The 12,399-nt window shown below is 35.8% G+C and overlaps 1 protein-coding gene across 1 annotated transcript in view; it reads right to left on the bottom strand.

Moving 5' to 3' along the window:
- The window catches only part of CEP290 (centrosomal protein 290kDa), a 170,968-nt gene that overhangs the window by 34,250 nt on the left and 124,319 nt on the right, over positions 1 to 12,399 (bottom strand). The window contains exons 42-47 of the mRNA XM_006889524.1: positions 11,109 to 11,232; positions 7,727 to 7,861; positions 7,481 to 7,567; positions 1,962 to 2,126; positions 1,176 to 1,298; positions 146 to 318 (exon numbers count right to left, since the gene is read on the bottom strand). Of these exons, the coding sequence (XP_006889586.1) occupies positions 146 to 318; positions 1,176 to 1,298; positions 1,962 to 2,126; positions 7,481 to 7,567; positions 7,727 to 7,861; positions 11,109 to 11,232 (807 nt within the window). The remainder of the gene's footprint in view (positions 1 to 145; positions 319 to 1,175; positions 1,299 to 1,961; positions 2,127 to 7,480; positions 7,568 to 7,726; positions 7,862 to 11,108; positions 11,233 to 12,399) is intronic.

Consider the following 12,399-nt stretch of genomic DNA (forward strand, 5'->3'; position numbering starts at 1 on the left):
TTACACAACAACAAGAGGTCAGGAAAAAGAAAAATCTTAAGCTTTTCTCTAAGAAGAACTAAATTAGATAATATTCTTTCAAAACAAAGATCCCTGAAGTAGAAATGATTAAAATCTATACACGTATTAAATGATATATTCCTACCTTGTAACAACAATTGATTTCCAGCTTTTTCCATCAGCACCTTCAAGCTGTGGGCCTCGACTTTCCGCAAACTGTAACCTTTTACCAGTCTCTTCTAGTTGAACTGTTATCTTTTCATTTAATATCTCTAAATTATTCTTGGCTATCCGTAATTTCTCAGCAGCTTCAGTTTCCTATCATTAAAAACTAATTAGTATATTATGACATAATGTAATATTGTTCCCAAAGATGTAATATTATACATACCAGTATTATAAATTTGAAAAAAAAAAACCCTGGGAATTCAAAATAATGATTAAAATGTCAATAAAAATGCAATGTTTCTTTCATTGAGCATTATGTTCATAATATTTCAAGAGAATATCATGTAAATAAGGCTGGAAAAATACATTTACAAGCTTTTCACTCAAGTGCATACTTTAATCTATATTCATCACTTTTCTTTCACTGAAATGTTTTTAGAACAAATAAGCTATTATTCTGTCTTCACACATTTAAAAGATGTTTCCTTTTGACTTTTTAATACTTGAAACATAGTCATAAGCATAAACTATATACAAGTAAAAGAGATTGTTTCCACTATTAAACATTTACATTCAATATACAATATTGCTATGGTTTCATAAATCTATTTTTCAATTTAAATTAGTCTGGCTGTTTAATAAAACATTTTTACATGTTCTTCACCACTATGCTATGTCACATGCACAAATATGAACTCGTTTAACCCCTCAGAAGCTATGTAAGGTATGTATAATCATTATATCCCATTTCACAGGTAAGATAACTGAAACAGAGCAACTTCCCCTAATTCTCACAGCCAGTAAGTAATAGACCTAGGATTTGAACTCAGGCTCTTTAGTGTCTAAATTAAACTACATGTAATTATTTTTTAAACGGTTATCAATGTCCTTATAGTGAAAAAAATGCATTGGGGGTAGACATAAAAATAATTCTTGAATGTAGTAATCTACTTTCGGTAGACACTTATTTGGTGAATATAAAATATAAAAGGTAATGAAATTTATACTTTTTTAAGTTCTTTTCGGAGCCTTTCATTTTCAGCAACAATTTTCTCTGTGCCTTTGGCCCTGGATTCATACTGTATGCTCAGCTGACGTCCAAGATGAGCTTTAAGTTTTTCCTGTTCAGCCTGAGTCATTTAAAGAAAAAAAAATTACCAGATGAGGAGGGGGGAAAATCCATGATCCTGTAAACTCATAAATTAACTGTTTTAGAGATTTTATTTATCATGATTAGAATTTAATAAAACTTCACTTAGACAATGAATATTATATCAAAGGATTTAAATTTGAAGTACATACTTGAACAACCTATTAATTTTAAAAAGAACTGTGGTGGCCTAGTTTGTAAGGAGTTGTGCTGCTAACCCAAAGAGCCTCTCTGACAGTCCAAATCGACTATAGGCTCATCTAGAAAGATGGGCAATCCTCTAGTGCTGTTTATAGCAACCAGAACATGCTAAAGGGTCAACTATTAGTGCTGAATGGATGGCAATGAGTTGAGGTAAAGCCTGGTTCCACCCTAAAATAATTTATCTTAAGGCTGAAGCTTACATAGTAGTGCTTTTTAACAAAAGCATCATAATCATTATTTTATGCTGTCAGAATTAGGACAAAATAAAGATTACTATACTTGTTTCCACAAAGTTTTCCTATATTTATGAAACATCTACTGTATTTATTAAAGTCAATTTATACTCCCACTGTATGGGCATACTTAAAATTTTCAAAAGCTAATAAAATTATAATAGAAAAAAATTCCTATATAAAAATTATCAAATTAATAATAATACCTTCAACTTTTCATTTTGCTGCTCAATATTAGCCATTTTCTCACTGGTCAGTATTCCTGATGCTTTCTTCAACTGCTCATTTTCTCTTTGGACTTTTTCGACCACTTTTTTCATTAAACCAATGGTTTTTTCTAATTCTGGGATTGTCTTTCCACTTCTGCCAGACTATACAAAAGAGTATATTAATTTTTAAAGTTATCCATATATTTTAGAGAGTACAGTATAGCCATAATAAAATGAGTTCATTACTAATTGATGTCTAACATTTTAAGGCAAGGGTTATCAACAGCTAGCTATCATCTGAAGTTGAAATCTACCAGTGGCTTCATGGGAGAACATGGGCAGTCTATCTCCACAACAATTTACAGTTTTGGAAACTGGAAACCTAATAGAGGGTTACTGTGAGGTGAACTGACTTGGGGGCAGTGGGTTCTTGCTTTTAGTAAATCATCTCTTGACACAGAATTGCTAATCTTTATACATAAGAAAATAAAAACTCTGAGAATACAATATTCTATAACCATGCAACTAATAAGAAATTACAGAAAACAAAAGTGTACCTTGAAGTGTGATTAAAATGGACTTCAGGACCTAAAGTTTCTATTTAGTCAGTATTTTTTCTAGTGTATTAGAGCTTTCTAAATATGGAAAAAACACACAAAAGAGAGGGCTTTTTTAATAACCTATTAAATTCCAAGTGTTGGGGGGGGAAAATTCTGCATTGAGTTGTATCCTGCAAAAATATAACATCCTCATACTTACTGCACTCCAAGGCAAAGGTCAAGTGGTTTGAAACCACTAGCTTCTCTGTAGGAGAAAGATGGACAATCTCCTCGTATAGCCTCTGAAAACCTGCTAGAGGGTCAGCTTTGAGTTAATTCTGACTGGGTGGGACAACACAAGAAACACACGTATAATAACTCTGGAGTTCTGAAGATCTTAATGGTTAACATGAAATCACACCACGGTGTCTTAATTCAAGGACTGTTGTCCTTAAAATAAGAAGTCAGGCAAAGAAAGACCTACAGGAAGAAGGATGGTGTGGTGTTATAAACCTTGAAAATTGATTTTTCATCCATTGTCTTATAGTCCTCAGTAAAGGCATGGCCTCAAGGTACCTTAACTGCGGACACATGGGCTTGCTAGTCATAAACAGCTATGGGACCAATGTAAGAGAGCACTTTTTACACTGTTGAAAATAGTGGTGGTGAGAGGGTGAAGAGACTGTGAGACTGCAAAGAAACTATGGCAAGGTGTAATCAGAGGAACCCTGAAGATGGAGCCACAGTTAAGGTTTTGCTTGCTGGATGACTGAAGGTAAAGATGGCTTGTAACTGCTCTGAGATAAAGTCTGCTGGATGACCGAAGAAACCAGAGGTGCATATGGGCTACTAAACTAAACTAAACCTAGACTTTCAGTAATTGAGAAATTAAGCCTTGCTAATCTGACTTGAGACTGCTGGACAAAACCTGAACTTCCATTGTGTGATATTTTTTGTGTCTCCCACTCCCCAAACTATTTCTCTAATAAACCACATAACTCTAAGTATGTGAATCAAGTTGCAACAAATTTTGGAACTAATAATTGGTAGAAACAGGTACAGAAGCATGTAGGGTGGCATGTCTGATAATGTAGCTATTTGTGTTGTACTATGGTATTACTGATGAAGACTTGCTTCCCTTTATGAAGCAAGTAGAAGACAGACTCAGCTTTCCTCATGTTAACACTGCTCCTTATACTTCTGGTGTCAGAAGTGGTGAGATTTGTTGCCCCAGACTCATAGAAAGATGGCCTGATTTTGTACAGTTGGGGGTTGGGAAGATATACAGTTAAAATGGTTATTATTTGTTTCTACAAAGTGGGACAGAAAACCCAAAAGGTTATTTTTGCTGCCCCTAACGTGGAAACAAAAGTTGAGAAGATACTTTTGTGGCCTGAGATTTAAAAAGTAGAGAATAAAGATGAAATAGAGAAGTTCTTTAAAAATCTATGTACAAATTCTTTTTCTTCATATGTTATAATGTTGAGATATATTGTAAAAATGAATATGAAGGCTATGTAATGTTAAGATATATTGTAAACATGATTAAGGTTTTTGTTGATTTAACTATACTGGGTTTCATTACATTGATATGTAAACCTCAGATTGCAGAAAATATGATATACTTTGTAGATATTGATTTATTCTTCTATGTAGCAATATTGATGAATACTGGATGTTAAAATGATGGGACATATTAGAGGAACTTAGAGGAAAAATATAAGCCACTTGGATATTAACTGGATGGTCAAAAAGGGAACATTTGCCCTATAACAATGCTTATAGAAAACAATAGAATTTGGTACAGAGTGTGGAGCTTAGCCTAAGAAAGATTCAGCCCCACCCAGTACTCTGAAGAGAGTTACATCTGAATGAAGACAAGTAGAAAAGGAGACACTTTGCCAATGAACTGAGGCAACGTAAAGCTGATTCCCATTAGAACCCCCTCTCTAGGGATTGTTGTTAAAAGAAGCTGATGAATATGCTTAACTCATGGTGACCATCTGAGTCTACCTGGTGAATGGATATGTGAAGAAGGGTTGCTGGTTTGTGAAGCAGGAGTCTTGAGGATCCCTGCTGCGCTAAGAGAGAAGGGACTGGTTAGTCTAAAACACAGGAAGAAGTGTGGACTCCTGAGTTTGCAGCTGATGTCCAATATGTCTAGCCACAGATGGCTGGGGATGCAAACCAGAACCCAATAAGATAAAGAGAAGATGGTTCAAGCTGGAAGCTAGTGTTGATTACTATTAAGTGATGATTTACACCAGAAAGAACCTTTATTTACAGATGTGAATGTTCCAAGTTTCAACTGTAACAAAAGGCTCTTCAAAGAAAAAGACATGCCTTGTTTCTTCAGAATATTGTTTGATAGGATTGGGCAAATCAGAAATAGACTAACTGAAATGGGGAGATTAAGACATAACAAATGAAGCAGCTGTATTACGTATTTCCATGAATACAGATGGTAAAGGGAAGGTTGATTCTTCATATAATGAAAGATAATGGCTAGAATAGCCAGGGAGTAGTCTGTAGTGTCAGGAACCTTGAAAATTGGCTTTTCTATCCATTGCATTAGCCCTCGATGAGGACATGATCTCAACCTACCTTAAATGTGGACACAGAGTCATGGAAATCATCAATAGCTGTGGGACCCATGCAAGAGAATGCTTTCCACACTGTGAAAGACAGTGGTGGTGAAAGGGTGAAGACTGTGGTACTGCTGTGAAGAGACTATGAAAAGACTGGCAAAGTGTAATCAGAGCCACAGTTAAAAGTTTTCTGAAGATGGCGCCACAGTTTAAAGTTTTCCCTGCTGGATGACTAAAGGAAAAACTAACTTTTAACTGCTTAACATAAAGTTTGCTGCATGACTGAGAAAACCAGAGGTTTTCTGACAAACCGATTTTCATTAATTGAGGAACTGTGCCTTGTTAATCTGTTTTGGGACAGCTAGACTAAACCTGAACTTGCACTATGTAACAGTCTGACTCCTCCACTCTACAACCTATTTCTCTAATAAACCCTACAACTGAGAGTAAAATCTGTCAGTCAAGTTGCAATGAACATTGAACCCAATGTTGTTGTTGTTATGTGCCGCTGAGTTGCTTGTGACTCATAGCGACCCTATGTACAACAGTCCTAAATTCTGCTCTGTCCTGTGCCAATCACACCATCTCTGATACACCCATCCCGATTACCCCAATCACTTAATCAATCCACCACATAAGAGGCCTTTCCCTTCTGCACTGTACCTCTGCCCTACCAAGCATGATTTCCCTCTCCAAGGACCTGTCCCTCCTTGCAACATGTCCAAAGTATGCTAGACAGAGCCTTAGAATACTTGCCTCCAAGGAGCAGCCCGGTTTGACCCTTTCCAGGATGAATGTGTTTGTTTTCCTAGCAGTCCATGGTACCCTCAATACTCTTCTCCAGCACCACAGCTCAAAGACATCAATTCTCCTCCAGACTCCTTAGTCATTGTCCAAATACCTGATGCATAACAAGTAACAGCAAAGACCATGGCCTGTATCAGACGCACCTTAGTCTCCAGAGAGACACCATTGCTCTTCAGTACTTTGGAGAGGTACCTAATAGCAGACTTTCCCATGGCAATACGCCTTCTAATTTTCTGGCTGCTGGTGCTGAGAATGTTGACTGTGGAGCCAAGCAAACTAAAGCTGTCAACAATCTCAATCTCTTCACCATCCATCCTGATGCTGCTAATGGGCCCAGAGGTGAGAATCTGTCTTCCTGATATTGAGCCTCTCAATCCATATTGGAGGCTGCAGTCCTTGACCCTCTGCAGCAAGCACTTCAGGTCCTCCTCAGTTTCAGCAAGCAGGGTTGTATCATCTGCATATCACAGATTATTGATAGATCTTCCACCCATCTTGACCCCACATTTCTCCTCATAGAGCCCAGCCTCCCAGATAATCTGTTCTGCATACAGGTTGAAAAGGTATGGAGACAGGACACATCCCTGGCATACGCCCTTCCCAATTTTTAACCATGCAGTGTTCCCTTGCTCCGTTCTGATGACTGCCTCCTGGTCCAAGTATAGGTTTCGCATTAGAATGGTCAAGTGTTCTGGGATTCCCATTCTTCTCAGAGTCAGCCACAGTTTGTTATGATACACATAGTCAAACGCTTTTGCATAGTCAATGAAACACAGATAGACATTCCTCTGGTATTCCCTGCTTTCAGCTAGGATCCATCTAACATTAGCTACAATATCCCTAGTATCACAACCCCTTCTAAACCCAGCCTGGACTTCTTCCCCCCCCCAATTATTTTTACCAATAAATTCATTATTGAACCCAATGATTGGTAAAAATAAGTGCAGGAGCTTATGGAGTATCATGTCTGACAGCTATTTGTTTAGTACTAACTATATTATTGAGGGGACAGTCCCCTTTATGAAGTGGGTAGATACCAGTTTTCCTCATGTTACTACCACTCCTTGTACCAATTGCCATGAAAAGGTGAATCTATGAGCCAAGACATGTAAAGGTTTATAGAGGTTTAAATTTTTGGCACTGGTCTCATCAACAGCCTTTCTTAATTATTTTAAGGTAACACAAAATCAGATGAGCAGAAGAAGAAAGGACTAAAAATAAACTGAAAAACAGATTTACAGAGCAATAGATCAAGAAGCTGAAATGAATATAATAAAAACATATTACAAAATGTTAGAACTGGGTCAATTACTAGTTATTAGTTACCTAACACAAGATTCATAGAAAGTAAATGTTTTTAGGGTGTGGAAAGATATGTAGTGGGAAAAAGAGATGATAGGGAGTCAAGTAAAAGAAAAAGCATAGAATATGTAACATATGATAAAATAAATTATTTTTCACTACAAAGCAGAAGATCCCAGAGACACTCGTAACAGCAGCAATGAGTTATCTCAACCTTTTCTTTAATTTCTAGGTGATCATTTCTGAAACCAAAACAAACAGAATATTTACACACACTCACCCCTCTAACCTGACCAAGTTTCCGTTCAACTTCTGTTTTTTCTTTCTTAAGAAATTCACACATTTCCTTCAAATCTCTTACTTGATTCTAAAGGGTAAAGAAAATACGTAATTAAAATAACTCATCCCACTGAAATATCTTACGCAAACTGATATTCTAACTTCTTCCTTCATAATATAAAATTATAAATTAGAGGAAAATTATATTTAGGCATTAGACTTTTCTAACCATATACATGAAATTTACCTTTAATCTTGGCAAATCTTTATTTGCTTGTTCAAGCTGAAACTTTAGTTCAATATTTTCAGATGACAACTTCAAGTTTTCCCTTTGAAGCTCTTGTTCTTTCTGAAAACGATCTTCAGACCCAGTTCCTGAAGTCTTCAGGAAAATAAAGTTAAAAATATTTTTAATAAGTAAAAATTCAAAACTCAAATTCACTGCTATGAAGTCAGAATTGACTCAACAAGTTTTCAGAAACTGTCCACTGCATGGAAGAAGACTGTCCTTCTCTGCCTTTGGGTTGGCAGCACAACTTCCAATCTGCCAGGCCACCAAAGCATAAAGGCCACATAACTAGTAGATGACAAAACACTATTCCAAGCTGCACTGCAATCCCAGAGGTACACGGTTTGAATCCACCATATGCTCTGCCGGAGAAGAAGGAGCAATATCCTCCTGCACCAGTCAGATCTGATTTGACAGTACATGCACAAAAAAGAATAAAAAAATGGAAAAAGAAAACACTATATAAAATGGATGCTTAAAAATACTACTTTTGTTGTTGAAAATATACACAGCTGAACATACATCCTTTAAATAATTTCTCATGAACAAATCTGACCACTATCTGTATAATTTATTGTGGTCTGCATGTTGTTGTGATACTCTATACACACAATATTTAAAATCTAAGTACGGCTGTTAATTGCAAACAGGTTTCAATTGAGTTTTTTGAGCTTAAGATAGCTTAGGAAGACAGACGTGTTAATCTGCTTCTTTAAAAAAATCCAAAACAATAAAAACTTGGCTACTGAAAACATTACCAGGCAGTGCTTCTTTCTGTTGTACAAAAAGTTCCTATGAATCAGACTTAACTTGACAGTACTGATCAGTAATATGTACAACTTACCTGATCACATTAAAACGGTTCAACCCTTCTAATCCTCCTTTTCCAAGTTGTTCCTCCTATCCTAACAAAAATTCTCTGTTTCTTAAGTTTCTTGTCTACCTTTTAGGGCTGCTGTTGGCAATTCAAATCTATATACACAGGTCTTAATTCAAGGCATATTAAACTATATTATGGTTTCTATAGATGTTGTAAGGTTTAAGGCATAAAGAAAATAAAAGTTAAACAGGTTAATCCACTTTCTATGGTACCAAAAAAACTAAAATTCCGTAAGAACCTGAAATTCCATTCTGTATTTTTCCACTATTAATCAAAGATTCCTCCATAAGTTATTTTATCAAATTTTCAGTAATGATATTAAGGAACCTTTTAATTCTTTTGGTTTCATGGCAAAGGAACACCTTTTTCCTTAAAGGAAAACGAGAAAATTGAGAGCTCTAGAGAAAAATAACTCAATAAAATAAACTTAGTAAATAAAAAGAAGCTGGGATGTAAAATTTTCAGGGGTAAAGGTAGGTAGTATGTTTTAATTAAAATAGAAAACAAACTCTAGTATGATGGAATAAACCATTCTGGTGGCTTGGTCTGAGGGAGATGCACAGCTAACCTATCTGGTGGTCTGAATACATCAGTGGCTCCACAGGAAAAGGATGGGCAATCTCTTTCCATGCAATTTCCTGCCTAGGTTTCCACTGGAGAGTAAGTTCTGACTCAACAGCAAAGAAAGTTATTTCAAATACATATAAAGCCTCTACACATGTTTTGGAGCTCTGATGGCCTAGTAGTAAGAAGCAGCCAGTTGCTCTGCAGAAGGATGGGCAATCTCCTCCTATGAGATTTAACTGTTTCTGAAAACCTGCTGGATGGTTTGCTATAGGTCAGGTTTGACTCAAAGCAATACAATAACAACATATATACTTTCATATATCTATACTAATAATTTATGGCAATTTTGCCAGTCAAAAGGAAAACATAATAATCAACCATCAAAAAGAACTGCCTCAATATGTTCCTCCTCTAGAATGCTTTACCGCATTTTTATTAAAGCAGTCACATACAGTATTCTTAGGGATCTCTGGTGTCCTAGTGGAAAGAAGTTACATAGCAATCCCAAAAGCACCAGTTCCAATCTGCTAGGTACTCTGGGAGGATGGGAAATCTCCTCCTGTGATGTACGGCCTCTGAAAATCCATTATAGGGTCAACTAGGGGTTGGTCCTGTCTCGAGGGTACACAATGAACAACAACACTTTTATACTTTTTTTTTTTACAAGAAATCACCTTAGTTACATATTTTTTCTTTTATTTGTGTGCTGTGGAATCAGATCAGCTGGCACAGGAGGAGAGTGCCCCTCCTTCTCCAGAGGAGCATCTGGTGGATTCAAACTGCACACCTTTGGGATTGCAGTGCACCTTCTTTCCACTAGGCCACCAGAGCTCCCTACCTTGGGTTATTATTTATATATATTTTTACTTCTTACAACCAATAAGTTATCTGAAAAAGAAGCCTGATTACTTTTTGCTAAAAAGAGGGAAGAATATCACCTACCTCATGGGACTATTTTGAGTACTGTATGAAGTCTGTGAACAAATTTAGATTCTTTGCCTTGTCCCTTTTTCCTTTAAGTAGCTTGATAAAGTGTGTCAATAACTCCACAGACTTAGCAGTTGTTAAAATAGAAAATTATAAAAATATTTTAACACATATAGTAATAAAATGTCTATTATAAATAATTTATATGGTTATAAAAAGTATGCTGTGGTTTTTATGAAATATTTGGTTTTAAGTAAAAAACCAGAGATGTCTTTGTTTCTTCTTAGATTAACTGTTATTGTGTGCCTTAGGAAGAGGAACCAATTCATAGGTGACCCACCTGGGGTTTTCAGAGACAGTAAACAGCACTACAGGAGACTGTCTTGCCCATATTTTGTCTGCAAAGCAACTGGTGGATTCAAAGAGCACACTTTTGCATTGGTAGTTTATCTCCTTGCCACTAAGCCACTGAAGCAGCCAAAGAAATTGGGAAATAGAGTAAATAAAGACATTATGGATAGACATTTGATTTGACCTGAGGGCATATATGGGAACACTAGCAGAAATGATGCATATGTATATCACAATTCTATTTTATTGAAGTAATGTGTTTCAGATGCCCACATGTAAGGGCAAGAAAAAGAAGATGGTAGACACAATTATTACTCTGCAAAACCCACTAAGTCATGTATTTACTTTATTCTTTGTCAGACAACACAAGTATACACTCTCAATGCTACTCTTATAAAGAAGAGAAAACAAACTTATGGCAAGTGAGTCAATACAATCCTCCACTGAGGTTCTGGGGCTATAAATCTTCATAAAAGAATATGGCCTTTTTTTGCATTAATAAATGTCTGCAATGTTTTGGCCAGATAAAAGGAAGAGTTGTTTTCAATTTTATAGTTTCAAAACAGAAAAAGGAAACAACTATAAAAAAAAATAGAAAAGTTGGTATACACTTACTGAGGACTTGGAATATGCATCCTTTGACAATTCTTTTTCTAAAACATGAAGTTTGTCTTGGAGGTATTTATTTTGTAAGCGTAAATCTTCTAATACTGAATCTCTAGGAAGAGCTTGGTGAGTCCTATGAATAACCAACATTGACTGTTTACTATACAAACTTCAACTATTTTATTATATTAAAACAAAGGAAGCAAATTATAATGAATTTGTTAACAGTTTAGTTATTTTTAACTATCTAAAACTTTAATCTTTTTAAAAAGTGAACTAGAATGTGATTACTTATAAAATCACTCTTTAAAGGATTCATTGCAAAGGTCCTTAAACTATGAATTTAAAGTATATTTCCATTTATGAAAATATAAATATTTTAAAAGAACATACTGCCAGCTGGATGAAAACACTCAAAATAGTCTTAACATTATACAATAATTTCACAATATTTATGTCACTTTCAAGAAGCTCAAGAACCATACAAGAGCTCAGAGGAGAAGGAGCTCAAGAAATGTACCATATAAAGTTGTTTATGAATAGTGAGCTTACCCTTGATCTGTACACAAATCAATATAACTCTAATCAGAACTGAAGACCAACTACTAGACTGCTAATGAAGAAACACAATGGCAGGGCAGATCCCAACAGCACTAGAAAGTCTTTGAAAATAGAATGGATATGGAGCAACAGTTCTCAGAAAATATGATGGGATTTGCAGTCTGAAACCATCTTGAAAATGTTTATAAATAAAAGTTTATAGTATACTACAGGGCCTCCACAAGGAAAAGATTGATAACAGAATCACAAAATGGGCAAGAGACATTGAAAGTTGCTTCACAAAGGAAGATAACTGATACTTAAGTTCACAGCAGCTTTATTCACAATAGCAAAAAAAATGAAACAACCCAAACATCCATCAACAAGCAAATGGATTGGGAAATTATGGTACATTTACACAGTGGAATACTATGCAGCACTTAAGGGCAACAATTTCATAAAGTACTATATAACATAAACGCAGGTTATACACATGGATTTCACCTGATGGTATGCATAGGCATCAGATAGACTCCATCTGGGGGAAAAAACCGCTGGAGAAGCTCAATATCAGCTGTGAAAACTAGGCCAGGAGCTGACTGTGGAATAGACCACCATATGCAAGTTCATATGCAAGTTCAGGCTGAAGCTGAGGAAAATTAAACCGAATCCACAGAAGCCAAAATACGACTTTAATTTCATCCCACCAGAATTTCAGAATCATCTCAGGAACAGGTTTGAGGCCTTGAACACTAATGAG

Source organism: Elephantulus edwardii, unplaced genomic scaffold, assembly GCF_000299155.1.
Source record: "Elephantulus edwardii isolate Elephantulus edwardi_28Jun2011 unplaced genomic scaffold, EleEdw1.0 scaffold00078, whole genome shotgun sequence".
Taxonomy (NCBI): Eukaryota; Metazoa; Chordata; class Mammalia; order Macroscelidea; family Macroscelididae; genus Elephantulus; species Elephantulus edwardii.